At 38.2% G+C, this 25,794-nt stretch overlaps 1 protein-coding gene across 1 annotated transcript; it reads left to right on the forward strand.

The window, feature by feature from the left end:
* The first annotated feature begins 3,137 nt into the window (after positions 1–3,137).
* On the forward strand, positions 3,138–25,704 carry NAA30 (N-alpha-acetyltransferase 30, NatC catalytic subunit). The gene is made up of 5 exons (XM_031001940.3): positions 3,138–3,658; positions 3,911–4,682; positions 9,702–9,825; positions 12,777–12,832; positions 22,330–25,704. The coding sequence occupies exons 2-5, from the start codon at positions 3,912–3,914 to the stop codon at positions 22,465–22,467; spliced, it is 1,089 nt and encodes a 362-aa protein (XP_030857800.1). The 5' UTR covers positions 3,138–3,658; position 3,911; the 3' UTR covers positions 22,468–25,704.
* Positions 25,705–25,794: the final 90 nt, after the last annotated feature.

Raw genomic sequence — 25,794 nt, forward strand, 5'->3', positions numbered from 1 at the left:
TGTCATTCCCCAAATTCGAAGGGAAAAATCAAATTGTTAGCCCTTTACCTGGGCATCTCAGAATGTTCTAAGATTACAGGTAATACAACAATATACTAATATTCATCCTTTGGTTAAGTTCTTCAGCTCTCAAATTTGATGTATGTTCTTTCTTTCATTCAAGATGAAACAAAGTTAAGGGCATTCATTTTCAGGGCTTTATGTATAATAGATAGGATTAGTGGGATTAAGAACCACATGACATGTAAAATAAAACTACACAAATATTTAAATTATTTAGTATGTGTGCCTATGGCACATAACAATGTCATCCTGCTGTGTCAAGGGAACTTAAAGCATCTTTCCAGTATTCATTCCCACAGTTACCTTTCAGGTAGGTACACAGCTAGGTTTTCTCTCTAAACCTAGCCGATAAGAGAAAAATGCCTCACTGTTAGAAAGAATTAAATAGAAATTTTTCTCCTTCCAAGCTGATTTCAAGAAATTGCTTCAGGATGTTGTTTTAAAATTGCTGTTGGTTATTTTAATTGATTTAATGAGAAGTTTTTTTTCTTCTAAAAAATTAAGGCATGTTCTCTTCTTCCTCAAAAGAGAACAACAATATTAAAAAAAAAAAAAAGAAAAAATGGCTGTTGCTTCATAGGATATTACAAAACAATGAAAATATCAACTAACCATATAGAAGAGTATCACTGCTACACTTACCTTGCTCTGAGCCCATTCTTTCCTATGAAGTATTGCTCATGGAGGTAGTTGTTCTTTCAGAGTCTCATAATTGTAAATATGTCTAAAGCATTAGAGTGAACTAATCCTATTTCTATGCCTAAAATAGTGCTATCATCCTATCAAGTAAACATGAATCAAATAGAAAAGATTTCATAAGTTATAAAGACAATTTTTTTTAGAGATGTCATCTGATTTAGAAGGCCAACATTGTAATTTTAATACTGGGATATAAAGAAAAATCACTGGGGCTGAGACATTAGAATTACCCCACTAGTTACTGAGGAGGTCAGAATTTACTTTGTCATTATAAGCATTCTAGGTTACTGAATGAGAGACTGGTGTACTTCAGTCAAAAAGCTTAACAATTTCCCTTTTATGTGTTTGATATGTGAATACAAAGTGAGTAACATTTACTCCCTGACCTCAAGAAGGTCCTTACAACTCTTGACTTTCTGAAAACCACTTTGAGACAACATCTGGTCAGCTCCTCAGTGTGACAGAGCTCAATGCCAAGTTGTGACACAGAAAGAACAGGAAGGCCTGCTGCCATTCATTCACTACAGTGAAGGTACATGCTTTTTAGGAAGGGCTTACATTTAAATTACTGAGAGGTATTTTTCTAAGTAAAATTCACCCTTAAACATCTCTTACAGAATTATCTGGTGCCTGTTGGGCCAGTTTTTCCACCATGATTTGAACAGATCATTGTTTCATTGGCTGACTAACCAGGTTACACTTAGAAACTTTGAAAAACATGTATCTTTAAACAATGTATCCACATTTGGAAACATGGTTTTGTTTTGTGCTTTTTAAAAGACAGAAATGGGATCACGCTGTACTTACACATCTCATTTATATCCCCCACACATCAAGGTGTTTAGGAGGTTTTCAATGTATCTGTAGCAAGTTATACATTCTGAAAATGGCCACAGCAATATTTCTGGTCCCACATGCTCTCTGAGAACCTCGCCTCTCTCCACCAAGAGTAGAGTCTATTTCCCCTCCTCTCAAAACTGGATATAATTTTGTGTCTGCCTAGATACAATGCAGCAGAACTGACACTACATAACTTGTTTTTTGTTTCTTTTTCATGAGAGGGAGTCTCCCTGTGTTGCCCAGGCTGGAGTGCCCAGGCTGGAGTGCAGTGGCGCATCTCCGCTTACTGCAACCTCCGCCTCCCGGGTTCAAGTGATTCTCCTCAGCCTCCTGAGTAGCTGGGACTACAGGCATGAGCTACCACGCCCGGCTAATTTTTGTATTTTTCGGCAGAGATGAGGTTTCACTGTGTTGGCCAGGCTGGTCTCGAACTCCTGGCCTCAAGAGATCCTCCCGCCTGGGCCTCCCAAAATGCCAGGATTACAGGCGTGAGGCACCGCACCTGGCTAGAGACTACATGACTTCTAAGGCTAGGTTATAATGGGTAATATGCTTCTGATTGACTTTCTTGCACGATACTTGCCGTGGAACCCAGCCAGCAGGCTGTGACAAAGCCCAAACCAATCAATGCTAAAAGACCACCGGGAGAGGTCTACATGGACTAGAACTGAGGCCTCCAGCCTTTATCTTGCATCAACCATCAGCAGTGAAAGTGAAGTTTTCAAATAATTCTACTCCTCAGCCTTGGAGTCTTCCAATTGAAGCCCTACGCATAATGGAGTAGAGAAAAGCCATCCCAGTTGTGCTCTGTCTGGATTTCAGAGGCACAGAATCTGTGAGCATAATAACTATTTTATACATAGAGTTTAGATTAGAGCAAAAAGTTGCAAATGTGTTCCGTCACAGAATTATATATTGAAAACGTCCATCTGCGGCACACCAGACCAGCTCTATAAATCAGGTTTTTAACAAAACCGAATTTGTTCAGTGAGCGGGTGAGTTACATTACCTGTCTCAGCTCAGACCTGCCGGGAGTCAATTGTGGACTAGAGCAGAAGGCGCCCAGACACAAGCTCAAGTTCTATCCCCTTTGCACTCGATAGGCAGATCCCTTGGGAGGATCAGGCCACCTGTTTACCAGTGCTTCCTAACCTATTTGTGTCACAAGTTTAGGAGTGTGCTTCTTAGTCCTGGTCACTCTCTTTCACCACCTCTCTCTAACCCTTCCCCAGGTGTGCTAGCAATTGCCCAACACCTGTCAGTCACTTTTGCCTCCAATTTTACTGGGTGCGAGGAGCAGAGTAAGGAGGGAGAGGAAGAGGGCTGACTCCCTTGCCTCAAAGTGGCAAGGGCCAGCTGAACTTAATTCACACTGCAAACCACCACGTTTCGACAGCCATCCCCATATTTTCACAGCTCAAATCTTCCTTTCTTTTTCGGTCGGCTTCTCTGATTTGCTCCATTTTTAATCGCTCCTCCCCCATCCTCCTTGCCCCTGGTCAGGGCAAACATTAAACGCTGTGCAGCTTTAAAAGGGCATTTTTAGGTGACTTGTAAACGGCTCGTTCCACAGGCCCCGAATTGGCGAGATTCGCTACAGCTCGGAGTGCGCGGTAGACTTTAAGCAGGGAGCGCCTGCCCGGTCCATCCCTCTCCGGCCCCGCGTGGCAAGCACCGCAGGTTGAGGCGCCCCCAAACCGAGGAAGACGGTTTGGGAGCCTGTGACTCCAAAGCCCTCTGCAACTTCCCGGCCCCACAGCCCCACCCACTAGCACACGGCCTTCCCCGCAGCCCGCAGGAGACACCTTTGTCCCCGCCCCTCCACAGGTCACCTCCCTCCACGCCCCTCTCTCTTGGCCCGGGCAGCCGGCAGGCAGGGAAGTGTCGTAAAGCCAGGCCCAGGAAACTTTACCCGGGGTAACAGCCGAGGCGCTTTACGGCGACGGCGGCTGAGTGAGAACCTTGGCGGCTGTGGAGGCTGCCGCGGCTGCGAAGGAGGCGGCGGCGGTGGCGGAGGAAGAGGAGTGGCGGCAGCGGCGGCGGGGACCCGTGCGGGGTGAGCCGTGAGGAGGGGCCGCGAGTGACAGGGCTGGCGGGTGGGCCCGGGCGGACGGGGACGGTGGCCGGCTGAGCAGCTGGGCGGCGCTGAAGAGCGGGGGGGTGGCGCGGAATTGGGGGGGCAGCTCCGTGAGGGACGGTTTCTGCCTTTGTTCCCCCCACCTCGGCCGCCCCCCATCCGTCGCCCCCTATTCTCCGCGCTCCTCGGCCGGGTTTCATGGCCTCCCCTCTCGGTCTGTGTCGCTTCTAGGATGGCGGAGGTACCGCCTGGGCCTAGCAGCCTCCTCCCACCACCAGCACCTCCGGCCCCGGCGGCGGTCGAGCCCCGCTGTCCCTTCCCGGCGGGGGCCGCCCTCGCCTGCTGCAGCGAGGACGAGGAGGACGACGAAGAGCACGAAGGCGGCGGCAGCAGGAGCCCGGCGGGCGGAGAGTCGGCGACGGTGGCGGCCAAGGGGCATCCGTGCCTCCGCTGCCCTCAGCCGCCGCAGGAGCAGCAGCAGCTCAACGGATTGATTAGCCCCGAACTGCGGCACCTCCGGGCGGCCGCCTCCCTCAAGAGCAAGGTCCTGAGCGTAGCAGAGGTGGCCGCGACCACAGCCACCCCTGACGGAGGCCCCAGAGCGACTGCAACAAAAGGAGCCGGGGTACACTCGGGCGAGAGGCCCCCTCACTCCCTCTCTAATAATGCAAGAACTGCGGTCCCCAGCCCGGTGGAGGCAGCGGCGGCGAGCGATCCCGCGGCGGCCCGCAATGGACTGGCCGAGGGCACCGAGCAGGAGGAGGAGGAGGAAGACGAGCAGGTGCGGCTGCTGTCTTCGTCCCTGACCGCCGACTGCAGCTTAAGAAGCCCTTCGGGCAGGGAGGTTGAGCCTGGGGAGGATCGGACGATACGATATGTCCGATATGAATCCGAGCTACAAATGCCCGATATCATGAGACTGATCACCAAAGATCTGTCCGAACCCTACTCCATTTATACCTATAGATATTTTATCCACAACTGGCCACAGCTGTGCTTCTTGGTAAGTGGATAGAATAAAAAGAGGGTGAACCCAGCAGTGATCCAGACTGTGCGGGGCAGGGAGTGAGGGCCCAGAATGTGGCAGTGGATATCTCCTGCTGCGTATCATAGTACGTTATATGATGTCAAGTGCTGTACACATTCCTAGTTATTTAATGAAATTGTTTTGAAGGTAAGACTTCATGATTCGGGTTAACGTGATACTAGTGTAACTGCAGCAAGCCTGTATGGTGGCGTGTTTCACTGGGGTGGGGGTCTTGTGTCTTGTTTACATTAGATTATAATCGTGTTTAACCGTCTTTAATTACCCGCCCGCATCCTCAGACACTTTACAGTCATTTAATTTGAACATGGTTCTGTTCAGATACAGGCCTTATTAGTCTCTCAATTACAACCATAATCAGGGAAGAGTGTATGCATAAACATGTGGTGGTGAACATGGATGTCAGCAAACTTGGTGTGGTCCTTTGGAGAATTAAATCTTACAAGCATTTTCGGTAATTATGGAGATGTTTCCCTTTAGTTCAACTGGACAATTAACAGTTGTAGCCAGCCTGCTTTCTGGTACTCCATTCCAGAAAGTGCTACTAACACTTCTGGTGGCTGAAAGACTCCTGAAACTTGAACAAAATACCCTTTTGTGGAATGTAGAAAACTTGTGTGAAATTGTTACCGATCTGATTTTTTTTTTTTAAGAAACTGGTTGTAGATGTGGCCAAACACTAGTAACACTGGCTTGTGTAGAGTGTAATTGACAATAATATTACACGTAAGTGAAAGACTTTTGGACAGTTTTTAAAAATTAACATAGTATTGGCGGTACCAGTAATTTCTTCACAATAATATTGACCCATTTCAGTCTGTATGAACCCTTTAACTTAAACGTTGACTGCAGGTGTATGCTTTGTATCATGTGCTCACAAGCATATTGTTTCTGTTGAATTTTACTACAGAAAGATGACATCCTTTTAAGGAATATTTTTTAATATGTGAAGGGAAAAGCCACCATTACTTAATGTTTTAGCATTGGCTTAGTTTCACTTGGTAATTCCCTGCAAGATATTTTGACAATACTTATCTTTTTGATTCTCTAGCTTGGTGATAATTTGAAAATGTAACCTGGGTATTGTAGATAATGGTAGTTCTATTTTCTGTCTTAACTTGCTTAAACTTCAATTCAGTACATTTGTTAAAACTGTGGGTACTACTTTATATTCTTGAAAACTGCTCTTTCAGTATTCTAAGCGTTGTATCAGAATAGTTCTAAGACATGTCTGTGTCAATGAATATGAGAAAATGATTTATAGCACTATTATAAATGTCATATCAAATGCCACTGTAATTGCTAAAAATTGTAGATTTAGTTGTAAGTTAACCCACAGAAGTAGATGATTGAGTCACATTTCAAGTTGAAATAGATGTTTTTCTGTCAATTCCAGGAAATAGTTATGTATATGATATTTAGTCAACTTTGAGTCCTGATAGTTACCTAAGCCTCTCTCAACTTGTCTGCTATTTTAGACTCTGGTCAACAATATTAGTAAACTTTTGATTTGATTTTATGTAGAACCCTCCCAATTCACCAGCTAATGTGTATGTTAGCCTTTAGTAGCTCAAGTTTGTTTAATATTCTGAGTATCTAGAATTGCGATATGCACAAGTGGTTGACCTATAAGATTTACTGGTGCAAGTATGAATCAGGAGGTATTAAACAATAATAAAACAGTAAAAAAACAACCAGGCCATTTAAAACTGAAGCCTTTATCTTGGCATACTTTTAAATTTAAGTTTCCCATAGGAACTATTTTTTAAAAAATACAGATGCGTAAATGTCTGTTTATTTTAAATCATATCCTTTTAGAACTGAAAGCCATCCTAGAGATAATCTAGCCCAACTTAGGTTTTGTTCTGTTTTGTTTTTTGATTGAAAAAAAGTTAAGAACCAAAGTGACTTAAAATGTTTCAATCTCCAGATATTTACTGACAGAGGGGTAGGTTTTGTTTTGTTTTTTGATTGAAAAGAAGTTAAGAACCAAAGTGACTTAAAATGTTTCAATCTCCAGATATTTACCGTCGGAAGGGTAAAGCTAGAACCCAGTTCTCCTGGCCTCTCATTATGGTAACAAACAAGAACCTGAAAAATGACATACCCTTGATCCATTCAGTGAAGATTATTGTGTCACCAAGTTATCTTCACCAAGGGACAGTTGCCCTTACATCAATCTCAAGAGATTAGAAACCTCCAAAATGTTCCGTTTTCCATGGATAACCTGTAATGGGTCAATGGAATATATGGGGTTGAACCTTACAAAATTGCCAATACTTGATTAATAAAAATGATAGCTTATTATGATTCTTCCTAATTGTAAAAGATGTAAAAAAAAAAAAAAAAAGGACAAATGTGAGACACTTTCAGTTACTCTGTACTTAACCATTTTATCTTTACCTGTTTTCATAGTAACATTTTCAGTTGTTGGTATCTTTTTGAAGTTCTTAAAGTTACTCTCAGCAAATGTAACATAGTACTTCCGTTTATTTGTTCTAAATTTAACTTTTTGGCTTCCTCCAGTTTTCTATTTGTAGTGTTCTAGAATATGGGAATCTCTCACTTTATTTTTTTCATAGTTTTATAGACTGACAACCCTTTGGCCTTGTAGTGTTAAGTCTTAATCTTGCCGGGGATTTTTCAGTTCCCATCCTTGAAAAAATACATTTAATAGCATGAATTCCAAATGTATATGCAGAGCTTTTATTTGGAAAAATTGACAAGCAATTTAGTGATTCCTGTAAATGTACCATATATTCATGAGTAGTTTATCAGGAAAAAAAAATGCAGCATTGGTCTTCACTACTAATGTCATCGTAATGGTGTATGATATATTGGGCTTTTTAGATGATGTATACAGCTTGATTTTTGCTCCTACAGATTCTAAATTAGGAAGAAATCAGGTCTTAAGAATGAACTAATTCAATATTTTGTTTGCTTATTCCATGCTCAAAGGACAAAGATTTGTTTGAAATTCCTGTTCAGATTGAAAGTACTGTCCAGTTGTATTGTGTTTAATGGTTTTAATTTTTCCTCATTTTTGGATAGTTTTATATAAGGTGTAGCTATTCTGAGGTTTGTATCATCAATCTAATACAGGTTTTCATTTCACATGAGCCTGGCTTATGAGGTCAGGCCAAAATTTTTTCTGGCCCTTTTAAATATACCATTTGGTCTGTGATAATTTTATGTATGTGTATGTATTTATAGGTGTCTGTATATACGCACATATATTTGAAGTGAGTTTCAAATCAGAAAAAGCTTTCAGAGTTGGTCGAGGCGATTTTTGTGCATACTTCAGGTCTTTGTTTAAAAAATTTTTTTAAAAGATTGATGTATTGTGAGGGAAAAAATTAGAAATAACAATTTCAGAGGTTTATTGACCCAAAATAGTTTTGGAATGTGTGATAAACCAGAAATGAATTAGCGTGGGTTGTTGAATTTCATATTCCTTCAAAAGGATTTTTCCGACCTAGTTTAGGTTTGCATGAAATGGATTAGAATTATCTTGCCGAAAAGATTTCTCCACAGTTAAAAAAAGGCCTTTTAATCAATTTACAGAATGACAGACTAAAAAAGTCACAAATTTAAAATATGTATTAATTATAAATTGGACGTTACTTATTAGTTTTTTGACTCATTTCTGCTTTTGTTGAAATAGTTTCTTCTGGAAAGTTAATTTATGGAAAACAGACTTCTTACTGACACATTATTTAAACAGTTGGAGATACTGCCCTATTTATATTTACCAGAAATCCTGTGTTACTAGAACTTTTTATCAGCATTGGAATTTTTGAAAAACATTTTCAATGGTAACACTAGAAATCTTAATGAAAATGGGGGATGATTAGAATTTAACATGTAGCTTTTAATACTCTGGAAAGCTGTACGTTTTTATTAAAATAGAAATTTCTGTAAAATTAAAGCTTTTAACATAAAGCTTTGATTTTGAACTATAAATATTCTAAGAGCTTTATGACAGTTATCCACACTGTCAGGAGTATCCTAAAAATGAGACTATGCTACATTTACATATATTAACAAAAACCTCTTGGGTATGGTCTAAGCAATACCTTATAAACTGTGCTTTTTCTGAAAATTTTTAATTTTTTTTCTGATCGAAATCTACCATTCAGGTGTAAATATGTATTATATCTGGCTTTCACTAAAACTTTATTATTAAATTTCATTTTTTTCTTTTATTGAGATGGGGTCTCACTCTGTCACCTAGGCTGGAGTGCAGTGGCACAATCTCAGCTCACTGTAGCCTCTGCCTTCCTGGCTCAAGCCATTCTCCTATCTCCGCTTTCCAAGTAGCTGGAACTACAGGTGCATGCCACCACACCTGGCTAATTTAAGTATTTTTGGTGGAGACAGGGTTTTGCCATGTTGCCCACGCTGATCTCAAACCCCTGAGCTCAAGCAATCTGCCTGCGCCTGCCTCCCAAAGTGCTGGGTTTGCAGGCGTGAGCCACAGCACCTGGCCATTATTACTAAATTTAACTGAATATATTTAAATTTACATTCTGCTGATGGGCAAGTTTTACAATATTTTATGTCCCAATGAATAGACTTTTTCTTTATAATCATTTTTTTTTTTTTTTTGCATATTTCCCCTTCCAGAACCTTAGGTAGGTCTTTGTTGCCAATAATTGTGATTATAAGCACCTCATATGTAATCTTATAAAGTACTTGAATGTTTACCTTGTGAATTCTTGTCTTTTTTCCCTAGGCTTTAATAGTAAGCATAAAAAAATTCATGTTCTAAAGAATATTGAGAAATTTTAACACTAGAACATTTAAAGGAGTTAGCGGATTTAGATTTCTGAAACTTCTGTGACTGCTGTCTTGCAAGAGTTCCCATTATCTTCCCCCGTCGAAAATGCTTACCAATGGTTGGTTGTTGTTTTCTCTGGATAATTGTGCAGTACCTGATGGCAATGTATTCTTCATAACTGTTTGTTTATTTTTAAGGCCATGGTAGGGGAGGAGTGTGTAGGTGCCATCGTTTGCAAGTTGGATATGCACAAAAAGATGTTCCGCAGAGGTTATATAGCCATGTTAGCCGTGGATTCCAAATACAGGAGAAATGGCATTGGTAAGAAAAATATTATTTTATGGAAAGAATGCCTAAGCTATTTTCATTTTTGTTGTGTTTTGAAATAAAAGACTTAAATGTAAGTATGTAGAAATGAAAGAAACTAAGGGAAGAAAATTAAGGTGGGTTTTAATTTTTAATTTCAAAATGGTATTTTTAAAAAGTTCTTAAAATGAATTTTTTTCTTTATTAACGTTTTGTTTGACAGTTTTTCTTTTTAACAAGTAGCCGATCATCAGCTTTCACCTGCAGATTTTTTTTAATCACATTCAAAATGCTTTGCATTATGCTAAGTACCACAAGAAATACTGCAATTTATAATTACATTATGATGGTCCTTCATCCCAGCCTTCAAGCACTTGTCTGTATTTGGGTTAAGTGGACCTCAATCAAGCCAAAATTATGGACAAATTGTTACCATTACTTGGTGCTAGTCATCAACTATATATTGCAATTCAGGAAAGATCAGGAGATGAGAATTGATTGTTTCTTGTAATTCCCAAACTTAATTTTTTGTTGGGTCTACTTTTCCTGACATGTTTAGTTAATCTTAACACTCATGATTTATAATGATCATTAGAATCATGTGGGTGGTTTAAAAACACGTATTTGGGCCCCTCACCCTGAGACTCTTGTTTGTCTTGTCAAAGGTGGGGCTGAAGCTTCCCTAGGTGACTGTGATGTAAGCCTGATTAAGAACCACTCTTCTATGGCTGGGTTAGATAACTTTTGTCATTTAAATAATGCCATAAAACTCAATAGGCCACCAGGTGCCAGGTGCGGTGGCTCACTCCTATAATCCCAGCATTTTGGGAGGCCAAGGCAGGTGAGTCACTAGGTCAGGAGTTCAAGACCAGCCTGGGCAAGATGGCGAAACCCTGTCTCTACTAAAAATACAAAAATTAGCTGGGAGTGGTGGTGGGCACCTGTCATCCCAGCTACTCAGGAGGCTGAGGCAGGAGAATCGATTGAACCCGGGAGGTGGTGGTTGCAGTGAGCATGCCACTGCACTCTAGCCTGGGTGACAGAGCAAGACTCCGTTTCAAAAAACCACTCTTCTAGTCTCTAGGACCTAGTGGCTCTTTGTTCACAGTGGAGAATTGGGTAGACAAGCATTTGTCTAAGCATGTCAAATTTTGTGATGTGCTTTAGCTGAGTATTCATAAAAAAAAGTTTAATACCTGTACCAGTATTTAATCATTAGCAGTTTTTTCACTTTTATGTTTTTTAAAAACTATTAAGTGTTATTGTCCAACCTAAGACTCACACACGGTCCTAGGTATCATGAGAAGTAACTATAAATAGGTTTACTTAATATGTTAGGTTTAGCCAACTTTATTGCAGTGTTATAGCTTTCCACTAAGATTTTTAATGAATTGGGCTTGTTTTATGGACTAAGTTTGAGCCTTTGATGCATTAAAAAGCACTGATAAGGACTCATGATAAATTATAGCCAATTGTTTGTCTAGTTTGGAGGGCAGAAACCAGTGGCTTTTGGGTTGCATCCTGGCCTTCAGACGTACTTTGTTTGGGCCATAAAATGCATGCATACTTGTATGCATGGCTTGAAAATTAAGAGTTTTTAATTTAATTTTATTATTTTTTGAGACAGAGTCTTGCTGTATTGCCCAGGCTGGAGTGCAGTGGCGTGATCCCGGCTCACTGCAACCTCTAGCACCTAGATTCAAGCAATTCTTGTGCCTCAGCCTCCCAAGCACCTGGGACTACAGGCACACACCACCACACCCGGCTGATTTATTGTTTTATTTATTTATTTATTTTTTTGAGATAGTCTCACTCTGTCGCCCAGGTTGGAGCGCAGTAGCATGATCTCGATTCACTGCAACCTCCGCCTCCTGTGTTCAAGTGATTTTCCTGCCTCCGCCTCCCAAGTAGCTGGGATTACAGGCACCCTCCACCTGTAATGCCTGGCTAATTTTTTATTTTTTAGTAGAGGTGGGGTTTCGTCATGTTGGCCAGTCTGGTCTTGAACTCCTGACCTCCGGTGATCCGCCCACCTTGGCCTCCCAAAGTGCTGGGATTATAGGGTGAGCCACTGCACCCAGCCAGTTTTTTGTATTTTTAGTAGAGATGGGGTTTTGCCATGACCTCAGCCTCCAAAATGCTGGGATTACAGGCGTGAGCCACCACGCCTGGCCAATTTTTTGTATTTTTAATAGAGACCATGTTGGCCAGGCTGGTCTTGAACTCTTGGCCTCAACTGATCCACCTGCCTTGGCTTCCCAAAGTGCTGGGATTACAGGCGTGAACCACTGCGCCCAGCCTAAGAGTTTTTAAATAAAATTTGTCTGTCTGCTCTTAAAATCAGATTTGGCAAATTTTTTCCCTTTTAATATACCAATTATATTTGACCCTAAACTGGGATACATTTTGCTAGACATTTACAGACACACCACTGACATCATTGGGAGTGCCAGACTTGCCAGACTTCATCGTGCTCACTGTAAAGTTTATAGGAACCTACTGTGGGTAACAGCAGTTCTGATGAGGTTGTCTTGTCCCTTGTGTCCAGGGGAGTTTGAAGGATCTTTGGTGAGATGAGCTCAGGTTATGCAGTAAGTTCTGGCCAACTCACGGGGAGTTCCTGGGTTGTTCTGGCCATACCATATCTTGTCTTTTTCTCTTTCGCTTTCCTACTGCTTTCAAACACAACAGAACAAACTCCTGCTTGTGGCAAATAATTATGTCTGAGAAAAAGGAGTATATTGGGAGATAGGTCTTTCAAGAGGAAACATACTGTTATGTATAGGTTCTGTTGGCTTCTCTTAGCTTATAGCTAAAATTTTTCCCATTTAATTTGAGGTAATCTGTGTATCTGGATTCAAGATAGAAACTAGCATTTGACATTTCTGTGCTTAACGAATATTATAATTTAGGTTATCTTTAAGAAATACATTTTTCCTTCATTAATACTCAGATCTATATTCTAGGTACTAACTTGGTTAAGAAAGCTATATATGCCATGGTTGAGGGAGACTGTGATGAGGTAAGTCTTTAAAAATGTTTAATACTTTTTATCTGGGCATTATTCTTACTGGGTATTTTTAATAAATATTTTATAATTTATTGCAGATTTCATTGCAGTGTTACTATATAAATGCAGCTTGTGGGGAAAATTATATTCCATTTAAAAACACATGAATTTTTGACCTAGAACAAATTTTAAAATGGAGCTAAAATTTCTTCAAAATGTGTGGGGGGAATCTTAGACATTTTCAGTACACAATTTTGGTATTCGGAGGCTTTATCATCAGTTATTTAAGGTAGCTCTTATTACAGACTCTGTTATAATTTGCTTACATATTGGCCTTAGTTTCTGACAATGGGAAACTATCAGTCTATGTGGAGGACATTTCACACTTGAAAATAATCTTTTCAGAATTAAATAATGACAATGTTGGCTAGGGGGAAGACAACCACTTTTAAAGAGTAGAGCTATCTGTGCATTAACAAAAGAGCATTTTCTCTCTTCAGCTTGTTTGTAAGGTCTGATGGCAGGTATTTCTTTGTATCCTACTGCACGGTGTTTCTACATATAGTAGGTGCATGATAAATATTGGTGATGATTGGGAATGTTAACATTTACTGTTGCACAGTGTGGAAGGGAACAAGTATAAACTAGAGAAGTATAGATGTCTTTAACATAGCAGTGGTGACTAAGGAGGAGCAAAGTTGTACTTTTATGAGTAATAGAAGTAGCAATTGTCTTTATTATTAGAGGTCAGATGTGCCTTAGAGAATTCTCAAAATATGTGAAATTGGGTAAGTTTTTTTAAAAGGTTGACCTTAATAAATAATTTGTTTAGTGACTTAAAAGAAATGGAGTGTTTCGGTACAAAATTTATACAGAGTCAGCATATATGATATATGTATGCATGTGTTTTTGTTAACAAAGTCCCTTCTACCATTCTCATGCTTTTCAACTCTTTATCCGTCTTTCCATTGCTAGCTACTGTTTTTTGTTGTTGTTTGTTTTTGTGGGGTTTTTTTGTTTGTTTGTTTGTTTTGTTTTTGTGGAGATGGGAGTCTTGCTATGTTGTCCAGCTGGAGACCACTCCAGCTCCTGGCCTCGGGTGATCCTTCCACCTCAGCCTCTCAAGTGTTGTGATTACAGGCATGAGCCGTTGCTCCTGGCCTGTTGCTACTGTTAACTGTTTGAAATGCTTTCTCTCATTTTTTAAACACACCTATGTGCAAATATATAGTTTTTAAAAATACAAATGAAGTAATTCTTATTCAATAATTATTAGCAATAATAATTGCTTTTTTCTTTTAACAATATCTCATGAATGCATTTCCGTGTTAGAATACAGAGATTTACTGCTGAGCATTCTCAGGCTTCTTGTTCACATTAGGCTCTATTCTGACAGATCCACTCTAAGTGGTGGTTATATGAGAAGGCCTACAGACATAGTGGGTGGCACAGTGAAGTCATCCTGGGATTTAAAAATATCTAATTTTACTCCAAAGAAATAATTCACAGGTGTTGAAGGATCTCACATTGTTCACAGCTTTTAATATTAAAATGCAAAAGGTGCAGTCGCCAAAGCTTTACATGACTGGTAACTGAAATTTCGAGGAGAGAATTGGATCAGATATGTTCATGAGTATAGGTCCATGTTTGGACCATAGCCACACTGCTTGTCAGCTCATCGAGAAAAGTCAGGTTTCACGAAAGTTGCTTAACAGCTTGGAGAAATCTTCGGGATAATAGATCATGTTTTGATCTTCCGCAGATCCAGTGAACAGGGGTGTTAAGAGCAGAGAGTATTATGTTCCCTATGATTAAACCTTTTCTGAGTTATCCTACTTGCTATCCTAAGTTACTACTTGTGAGGCAGGCTATGTGCTTTTGTTTAACTGTTGAAAGGTTTGGATAGTGTTGGCTTTTCATTTAAAGATGTCAGGAATGATATGAAGATTTTTATTGTTTTGGTCTCAAGGTTAAATTCTAAATTAATGTTATATTTTATGGTAGAAAAACTTCATTTCCAGCCTAAAAAGCTAATGCTGATTCATTCATTTTTTCTTTTGAAACAATGAATGTTACTTAATCTTTAGGCTGACATCAGGGATAGCTTTGTGAACTTTCTCCTTTTGTATGATTATGGTTTTTGCAGTTTGTGAATATCTCTGTCTCTGGATTAGATAACTTTTTCTTGGTATAAAAATTTTGCTTATCTGTGGTCCAGCATTATTGAGATCGAATAATTTGCCATATGAACTGTTGTTTACTCTTTAGAAGATACGGTAGCTATTTGGTTTTCCTTTGCTTGTTAAAATACTTTAGTCTTTAAGACCCAATTCAAATACCAACAACTTCTTTAAGTTTTTCTTGATCCTTCTGGACAGAATCCATTGCACTTTTCTGTTATTTTTGCTACTCTTTTTGTAATTATTGCACTTAATTTCACTTGTTCAGTGCCTTAGCACAATATAGGACAGAGATGCCTTCCTTCTCTTGTTTGTTGCTGTATTCTTAGTGCTTAGTGTGACATTTGTGATAGAGTACCTGCTTCATAAATATTTTTTGAATGATCAGTTCTGTGCTTCCAGCATGATGTTTGTAATCCCTCTCTTGTTTAAGCACTTTTAAATTTTGACTTGTATTGTTGTTAACTTGTCTTTCTCTCTGAACTTTCTGTATGCTTTCTAAAAACACTGATTGTCTTATTTTTGTTCATAGTAGGATTTTTTTTTTAAAAGGCATCTTCAGGGTTAACCAAGTTGTTAAAATGCCTTTGAAATGATAAATCTCCAAAAATACAGCGATTAATGAAAAGGCAAATAAACATGTGCTTTCACTTTCATTAATTTAGACCAACCTTCCTTTCTTTTTAAAGGGTTTAGAAATTTTGACAAATTATCTGAAAATCTGTGAAAGACATTTGAGAAGGGTTTTAAATTAGATTTTCTACTACTTAGGTTATTCTGCTATTTTTAAAATTCTTACAAAGATAGAGATTTTAAAATCTGTGAACCTTTTAATAGAGGTACATTTGGCCAGGCACTGTGGCTCACGCCTGTAATCCCAGCACTTTGGGAGTCCAAGGCTGGCGGATCACTTGAGGTCAGGAGTTCGAGATCAGCCTGGCCGACATGGTGAAACCCCGTCTCTACTAAAAATACGAAAATTAGCTGGGCGTGGTGCCACACGCCTATAGTCCCAGCTACTCGGGAGGCTGAGGCAGGAGAATCGCTTGAACCCGAGAGGCGGAGATTGCAGTGAGCCAAGATTGCACCGCTGCTCACCAGCCTGGGAGACAGAGTGAGACTCTCATAAAGAAAGAGATACATTTGGAAATCTCCGTGAAACCTTACTGTGCTCCGTGGCCGGAAAAAAAAAAAAAAAAAAAGATTTGGAAATCTCTGTGAAACCTTACTGTGCACATCAAACAATTTTTACTTCCTATTCTGTATACAGAATTTGTGACCTCGAGTCATGTTTATATTGTTCTTTGTTGTTACTAGTCATTTTAAGCTCAGAGTATTCAGCCAGAGTTATTAGTAGTCACAGAATTGAAAGGTAGATGTTTTTCTCCAAATAATGCTGCACTGTTCCTAGTCTAATTGATGTTTTCATTTTGTCTTACTGTAAGTTTCCCAACTTTTCATATCAGAATTAGACATATGTTAAAACAGTATAGCTAAAAAATTTTTTCATTTTCTGTGTATTTGGAGCTGACTAAAAAATTATAGTATCAAAACAAGAAACAAGTGGATTTGTTACTTGATGAGTAAGAAATATATTACCAGTATGCTGATCTGGCTTAAATTTGTTTACACCCCCTGCACGCTCTGGCTGCCAGATGTGTAGTGGCTAGGACAAGTATCTCAGGTTCATGTTTCACAATAGAAGAAAGAATAAGATAAATACATATAGAATGAATGAGTTTTCTATGTTGTAGATTTTAAAATAGGATCTGTGTACCTAAAATCAACCTACTTGGTGGCCATTTACATTTATGTACTTTTTTTCCTGAAGTAAATTAGAATATGGGCAGGTGATTGATCAGTATCAGTATGATGATTAGTGCCTCGATTTCTAAGCCATTGATATCCTTAAAATCTTAATCTCTGAAAACTTCAAGGTTGTTTTTGTTTTGTTTTGTTTTGTTTGTTTGTTTTGTTTTTAGAGTTTTAGGCTGAGCACGGTGTCTCACGCCTGTAATCCCAGCACTTTGGGAGGCCAAGGTGGGTGGATCACGAGGTCAGGAGTTCGAGACCAGCCTGGCCAATATGGTGAAACCTCGTCTCTACTAAAAATATACAAAAATTAGCCAGGTGTGGTGGTGCGTGCCTGTAATCCCAGCTACTGGGGAGGCTGAGGCAGGAGAATCACTTGAACCCAGGAGGCGGAGGTTGCAGTGAGCCGAGATCGCGCCATTGCACTCCAGCCTGGGGGCCAGAGCAAGACTCCGTCACACACACACACACACACACAAAGAGTTTTTAGGTCGATTACTGTGAATATGAATAGCCAGAGATAACTGATCAGAATACAGTGGAATTAGGATTTCTTAATGGAATTTATAGTATCTTAAAATATTTTTAGTTGAAAATCACGTCATCTAATTTTTGCTTATTTATATTAAAGATATTTTTTCCATTGAAAAACCGTAATGAACATTACAGAAAACTTGGGAAACAGAAGAAGAAAGTTCACTACCTACCTTTCTAGCACGTTGTATTAGTCCGTTTTCACATTGCTGATAAAGACATACCTGAGACTGGGCAGTTTACAAAAGAAAGAGTACTGCGTTGGATTTATAGTTCCACATAGCTGGGGAAGCCTCAAAATCATGGCAGAAGGCAAGGAGGAGCAAGTCGCATCTTACGTGGATGGTGGCAGGCAAAGAGAAGAGAGCTTGTGCAGGGGAATTCCTCTTTTTAAAACCATCGGATCTCGTGAGACTTAATTCACTCACGAGAACAGCACGGGAACGACTTGCTCCATGATTTAGTTACCTCCCACCAAGTCCCTCCCACAGCACATGGGAATTCAGGATGAGATTTGGGTTGGAGACACAGCCAAACAGTATCACACATCCAATTTGGTGTTTTCTTTCCATTCTTTTTTTGTTGCATACATTTATTTTTACTAGACAGTTTCTTCTGTAAATAGTATGCCATGTGACTTGCGGCAGACTGTTTACAATCTGCTATTCAAACCCATGACTTTCCCTACAACCTGATTTGCTTGACCTACTTAATGCTACTTATTTCTAGCAATATAAAGGTAATGCAAAAGACATTTTGGTAAATTTTAGATAATATAGTAGCTGACTCTATTTTGTACAGTTAAAAGAATAAAATAGATCACATTAGCACTAATGAGTAAATTAGATTATTAGGAGCCAAGGAGATCTAAGTTATTTTTTGAAATAACTTATACTTTTCTAAATTAGAAAAGTCCAACTTAGAAAAGGTACAGTCATTCTTTTTCCCCCATTATAAAAGATTACTTTTTATCTTTTTAATTAGACTATATTTATTGTGTTTATTATGTATTTACTAATTATATATATGTATATATATATAAAACATCTTTAGTTTCACTGGAAACATTATGCTATGTGATAGAGGCTGCAAGGTAAAGAACAGAATACAATGGGGTTAGTTAAGCTGCAAGGATTTTGGGTGAGTAGTTTGGCCTAATAACTGATTATGAGACGCCTGGTTTCCATATTTATCTTCTGTCACTTGGCAGTTGTGTGATTGTAGTCAGGCCATTTAACTTTTTCTGGTCTTTCTCTTTGTCTATGCAACATGATGTTAATTCTGATCTTAAAGATATGTTGTGAAGAGCAGTACTGTTTGTTGTTCATTCAGCAAATAGCAGTGGAAGGGCTTCTAGGTGCCAGACAGTGTGGTAGTGCTAAAGTTCTAGCAGTGAACAAGCCTGCCCTCCAGGAGCTTCCAGCCTACAGTATTAAAAAATACTATCCTAAGCAGTAATGTTTTGTAATGGTTTGGCTTATCCTGATAATGGTCTGTTACTGTTGCTAAGAGGATCGGTGGAATTTCACTGTAATTTTTTTTTCTGTTAGGTAGAATTCAACTCTGTCAAGTTTCTTTAGGACCAAAATAACTTCATTTTATGGTGAATTTGTAATATAAATCCAGATATTCTTTTAATATGTTTATAAGAATTTAAGAATTAAAAATTAGTTACTTTATCCTGGCATTTTTCTGTTGTGTCAAATAATTTTCTAAAGAAAGAATCTCTTTGTTTAGAAAATATGAGTGTGCCAGGAGAATCTTTACATTTTGACTATATTAGACATTGGTGTAACTTTTTTCTATGTAATTGAGCTTCATTTCATTAATATATTAGGATGCAAACAAACTTGAACTCAGTTCTTAACCACACTTTAAGTGTGTATTTGTGTAGTGGTGGTAGCCTCAGATGTGTTTGGAATATTTTAGATTGCTAAATATTGATGGTGGACTTAAAATCCCTTTCATCTTGTCTTAAGTAGGTTAGATTTCCCAGTCACTGCTTTGCTTTACTTTGGGAAATGCGGGGGAGGTACAGTAGAGTAGTTACTATTAAGCTTTAGTTCATAATTGGACTCTGTTCTGTCCTTGCTCTATTGGTGGCCTTGAGTTTTATTCATCTGTGAAATGGATAACCACATCAATTTCATAGGGTTATTGTGAAAATAAAGCTACATAATACATATAGAACGCTTTACATTGCACATAGTACAGCTCCAATAAATATTAGCTGTCATATTTTAAAATTGTCACTTTTTATTTATGTGAAATCAATTCCAAGTTTTGAGTTGTTGTGACTTTAGTGTTTCTCATATTAAATTGCTTTGATTTAACATTTTAGCTATAATTAGGTGCTGGACCTCATAACAATTGCAGGAATTACCCAAGAGAATTGTTAAAAACTAAAAACTTGTATTGACCAGACTGTGGTGTTACAGACTCTAGTATGACATACGTTACTAGAAATTTAATTATGTCTGTGTGTGTATGTGTATTTTAATTTGTTTTTTGAGACAGAGTCTCGCTCTGTCACCCAGGCTAGAGTGCAGTGGTGCACTCACAGCTCACTGCAGCCTCAACCCCCTCGGCTCAAGTGATCCTCCCACCTCTGCCCCTCCAAGTAGCTGAGACTATAGGCACACGCCACCACACCTGGCTAATTTTTAAGGTTTTTTAGACATGGGCTTTCACCACGTTGCCTAGCCTGGTCCCAAACTCCTGGGCTCAGGTGATCTGCCTTGACCTCCCAAAGTGCTGGGATTATAGACATGAGCCACCAAACCTGGCCAAATTGTGTTTTTTTAAGTGCAGAGAGAAATTGACGTTTACTTAAACCAATTTGTTTGCTGTACAACTTGTATTTTAGGTTTTCTTAGGAGCGTGTTTTCTTGATCCTGAACTGTTAATTACTTCATTTTAGATCTTTTAAAGGTTTAGATTTAGCATTGGTCCCTGCTGTTGTTGGGCTTACCAGCTAGGAGAGATGACATACCACTCATCAAATGTTGAATAAGAATGTGTCATAGGAACGGTGCAGAATGTTGCTGGGTGATATAAAAGGAAAGGGGCACTGTACCCAATCTGGAAGTGACAAGGTAGGGCCAAAAGAGAGGAGGATAGGAAGAGCATTCTTCTAGACAGAAAACAGTTTATTTGAATGTTCTAAGGTGGGAAAGATCATGGTGGGTTCCAGAAACTGAAAATTCAGTGTTGAGCATGGAAAGCAAGAAGAGAGAGACCTAAAGCAAAGCTGAGGCCAATATATTGATGGACTTTTTATGTCTCTTGATATTATTTTTAGATTGTGGACTTTCTCTTGAGGACAAGAGGGAATCAGTAAACGGTTTTAAGTAGAGAATTAACAAGAGCATCACCCTAACTCTAGAGAGAATGGGAGACCTCTTGAGTTAGGAGGCTCTTGTAATTATAGTGAGAGTTGATGGCAGCTTGGACTGTGGTATATCGAGCATAGAAAGAAGAGGACCACTTAGAGATTTAAGAGGGAGAATTGACAATAATCAGTGCTTGGATGCATATAGGTGGTCGGAGAGGAATGAGGTTCAAAGATGACTCCTGGGTTTCAGGTTTGAGGCATTGGTGTGGTTGGGGGTGATCCTGTTTACTGAGATATGGAATTGAGGAGGAAGAGCAGATTATGAGTTCAATTTTGGATATAAGTTGAGGTACTGTCTTTTCTCTATTATTTGCATCAGTTGTTTGCATTCTTGTCAGACTTTTTGATAGCTTGAGAAAGAACAGGAAGAGACTTATGCTTCACTTGGGCCTTTGTTTAATTATACTTTGCCATTTCCCCCCCACCCACTCCAAACACTTGAGGGTTATGACACCCAATAGTAACTGTGGCTCAGTGTGTTGATAGTTCTCAATGAAATAAGTTGAGAAACAATTGAAAAGGCAAATAGAGCTACGTGTGTAAAAGTTGGGAAGATGGGGTAGAGGGTGTTAGAGGGAGGTAAAAATAAAATCGCAGTTTTCAAAAATACCAGTTATTCATTGTCAGGGCCACTGGCTCAGTAATATTTCAAAAGACTTAAATGAAAGTTAATACTATATGTTCCTCTGTTAAGCTTTGCTGTATAGACCAGTGGTTCTCAAAATGTGGTCCCTTTACCAGCAGCAACATCATCATCTAGCAATTTAAAAATATTAAAAATGCAGATTCTTGTGTCCTACTGCAAACGTACTCATAAACTCTGAGGGTGGGGCTCAGGAATCTATTTTAACAGACCCTTCAGGTGATTATGATACACTGTAACATTTTGAATACCTCTTGTCTGGATTCAGCAAACTGTCTTGGTAAAAGGCCCACTAGTAATTATTTTAGGCTTTGTGGACCATAGGTCTTTGTGGCAACTGCTCAGCTCTGCCCTTGTATTGAGAAAGCCACCACAGACATCATGTAAACAAATAAACATGGCTGTTTGACTAAAACTTTATTTACAAAACAGCAGGCACATTTGGCCCAAAGTCTATAGTTTGCAGACTCTGGTCGAGACTCCAGACAAATGTGGTAGTTACTGCCAGAATAAATGACATATTAATGAAAATACGGAAGTTGGAAGTCAATCTGAATAGCTGCTTATAATAATATAGCTTATTATTTTAAGGAAATAAACCAGCACTTTTGATTGTTGATTTTATTTTCATCTTTAGTCATTTTACCTTTCCCCACAGGGAAATAATTAATCTTTGTTTTAGTATAAAACATACTCTCATTGCTAAACATTTCAAACCACACAAATCAGTAGAACAGAAGATAAATCTGCAGTGGTCCTCCAAGCCCTTGACCCAAATATAATATTACAATCTTGATGACTGTTTTTGAGTTCTTTCTGTATATTATTTATTGTTTTCACTATCAATTTTTAAAATAATGTATGATTTTTTAAAAAATTGTTTAGTTGGTAAATTATTTTTTAAATTGTGTAATTATAACTTAGTTTTTTTCTTATTTCTTTGAAGGTTGTTTTGGAAACCGAAATAACAAATAAGTCTGCTTTGAAACTTTATGAAAATCTTGGTTTTGTTCGAGATAAGAGGCTGTTCAGATACTATTTAAATGGAGTTGATGCACTGCGACTTAAACTGTGGCTGCGTTGAGAAACTGACATCAAGGAACAACTTTCATCCACACAGAATCGACCTTTGCATGCAATGCAATTTGTACAGAATTGCTTTGCAGGTGGATTTAGTAATTTCCATGCAGCTCTTACCTGTCAGTGTCTCATTGAGTGTCGCACAATATTTGTTGCACTTTGGCATGGCGCATTTGTTCTGAATTAAAAGATTGTTTTAAACTTCAGGAGTTCTTTTGGTACCAACAAGATGTGCCAGTTGATAGCCAAGATTTATGTGTTCATTTGCAAAGTCTGCTGACAATGTTATTTACACAGTGATCATTTTATCACAGAACCAGTAAGTGGAACATAATTTTTGTTCCTTAAAAAAGCCAATGTGGATTGTAAAAGTCTTTAAGTATACTAACATTTCACACAAAACCTGCCCTAGTTTTCTGAAGTGGGTGAGGGAGACGCTTCAGTTTTAGGTTTTACTTTTTCAATATTAAATTTTCCATTCTTGAATATTGGTACCTCAGTGATTAGTGAATGAAAAAAATGTAGGGTGGGGTATGTCTTACAATGAGTAAAGGTAACAATTAAATTTTGTCTGCCAGTGCCTGTGTAGATAAGTATATTTGTCTTCATCTCTAGTTTTTGAATGCATGCTATCTTTTCCTTTTCTTTAAGGCCTTTGCAAGCAAACTTTTGTTTTTATTTAAATTCTAAATTTGATAAATTATTTCAGATTTTTATAATTTGGATACTTTTTTCAGGTGAATGAAAGAATGGTTTACTTTAGAAGTCCCTTTTTCCTTACAGTAACAAGTTGAATCTACTTGGAAAATTGAGAAATGGCTCAAAAGAGATAAGAAAAGTTGATGGAGCCGGGAATTGCTGGGGTTTAGATGCACTTTTTCTTTTGAGAGTAAGGGAAGTTTTGGAAAAGAATAGAAAATTAGTGTAAATTGATATGATTTTATTTAATCAGAATTACTGCTACGCTGCGAAGAACAGCTTTTACAAAGTAGCTGAATTTGTTTTTCCCACTTGATTTGGATTCACATTGCTTTCATTTCTTAAAATGCTTCACTTCAGGTTCTTGGTCTTGGAAATAAATTTCAAGGTGCATTGTATCCATTTTAAGCTGCTTTATTTTATTTTCACTTGTATGAGCAAATTCTTGGGGGAGCTTTGCTTTTCTTCTGCCAGAAAAACAAAAGGGGGAAATGAAAATCTTTTTTGGAATGAGTTCTGTGGGTTTTCTTAACAGCCACCATGTTTATTAGTTACATTGTGTTTTGGCCAATCAGTGCAATGTAACAAATTTTACAGTTAATTGCTTTCAATTGAGTCAGTAAACCTGTGATAGATAATTTATTTAACTGGAAAACCTAGGTACCCATAAGAAAAAAGATTCATTCTCTGTGAAAACTGTAGGAATCTGTTGTTGTTTTCATTTGAATATGCTCTACTTCTGCTCTAGTATTTGGTTTGGAATATATTTTGTGGCTCTAATTACTGTATTTTTAAAAACCCTACCTCCATTAACAGTTGGTAAAGGCCCCTTTTCAGGAAAGTTTGTTGCTTTTTTTTTTTTTTTTTTTTAAAAGGAAAGCTGCTCTTTGCTCAGTATAGTGTTTTGAAAGTGAACATAGTAACAAATACTTTAAAAATAAAGATACACAATTTATATTTGAAAATAAAAACTTTCTGCTGGTGGGATTATTTATAGTTCTTTATTTTTAAAGAAAATGTTTTCCTTTTTATATTGCTCTTGAAAGTTTAATGGGCAGAATACAATACTGGTTATAATAAAAATATGGTAACCACACAGTACTCAGCCTTTCAATATGTTTTTGGTCAAACTTCATTTAGGCACTAGCATTTAGAAGAATACCAATCACAGTGATGCTTTTGTTATTTAATATGAAGGAAATGGAACTAAAACATTTATGTCATCAAATTTTATTTCACTTCTTTATATTTGACTTGCTGGTTGATACATAATGGTTGATGAACATATATCTGCTTGAATCACTAATAGGGATGGTTGTAAAGTAGATAGATCATTGGTTCAACCATTTTAGTGTTTTTGCCAGATTGTCAATGAAACCATCATACTGACCTTTTCCTCCAAAATTGCCAAATTGACAGAACTGGTTGGGTGTTTGTAAAGATGACGTTAACTGTGTGACTAAAAAGTCAGATGGTTGCCATATTGTTTGGTATATGTTGAATGTCAGTGTATGCCTTATATCTTTAATTGGGTATGCAAAAAAATTTTTACTTAAGTAGATTAAAATTTTAACCTCTAGCATGAAAACCCAGCACCAACACTGAAAGACTCCATTCAGGTTGAAGTAGCCTCAAACAGTAATTTACTTTTTGATAATAGGCTGTTGTTTTTCTTAAATAAGCTTACAACAATTCTATCTGAAATTGGTAGCATGGGTTCACTTGGCTACAACTGAGCAAAATAGGTGCAACTTTCTTTTAATGGGGTGCTGCCTCTTTAGGACTGACTGTACTATCCACTGACACTGGTTTGGCAGTTGGTACTGCTGAACATTTTTATACATGCTACCATGAAGCTATATATGTTAGTATTGAAGAAGCTAACGGGTATACTATCATTTTTGATGTGTGGGCTGATTATAATTTCCTGTATTTCCTGTACATTGGGATGAAACTACTTTAGCAAAGTCCACAGATCAGAAACCAGATGGTAGTTTTTGAAGTTGAAACCAGCAAAATAAGAAAAAATAAAAAATCGATTTTAATATTTTCTGCCTCTTTCCCAAATTACCCTTCCCACTTGCTCGACAAATCTATGTAAAGCAGTTTGTTTTTTCATGTTTTAACTTTACCTTGCCCTGTGTTATGGTACTGGCTGACATGTCTAAGACTGGATGTGTATATTTATTATGGTGTCTAAAAATCATGAAGTTCATCACTTTTCAGGAGTATAGATAAAATCAAATTGGTAGTACATCAGAGTTACTTTTCAGTGCACCATGACATCACTAAAATGAGTGCTGTAATGTTACAGGGCTTTCAGGTTTGTAAAAACATAACCATAAATTATATTGACGTCAGATATGAGTTGAGTATCTATAAAATATCACGTGTATCTCAAAATATTGGACTGCTGTTTGACTGGATATTGCTGCATAATTTTCTTCTATTGTCCCATATCCTTTTGGAGAGAGATTTAATGGGATTTGAAATGTGCAAGCTGTCTAAATAAGATGCAGTCAAATAAAGTATGGTTAAGTTGTGTTTGCATTTTTCTTTTAGATACAGCTGTGTGCATTTTATGATTGGGTTGTTTTGCTTTTACCTACTAAGTAAAACAGCAACAAACAAT

This window comes from Gorilla gorilla, chromosome 15 (assembly GCF_029281585.2).
Source record: "Gorilla gorilla gorilla isolate KB3781 chromosome 15, NHGRI_mGorGor1-v2.1_pri, whole genome shotgun sequence".
In the NCBI taxonomy this organism is placed as follows: Eukaryota; Metazoa; Chordata; class Mammalia; order Primates; family Hominidae; genus Gorilla; species Gorilla gorilla.

Bases quoted from the DNA above. Each gene is read 5' to 3' on its own strand.
- NAA30 (XM_031001940.3), top strand. From the start codon at position 3,912: ATGGCGGAGGTACCGCCTGGGCCTAGCAGCCTCCTCCCACCACCAGCA. The intron at 4,683-9,701 runs GTAAGTGGATAG...TTTATTTTTAAG, and splicing joins GGCCACAGCTGTGCTTCTTG to GCCATGGTAGGGGAGGAGTG. The intron at 9,826-12,776 runs GTAAGAAAAATA...TCTATATTCTAG, and splicing joins ATACAGGAGAAATGGCATTG to GTACTAACTTGGTTAAGAAA.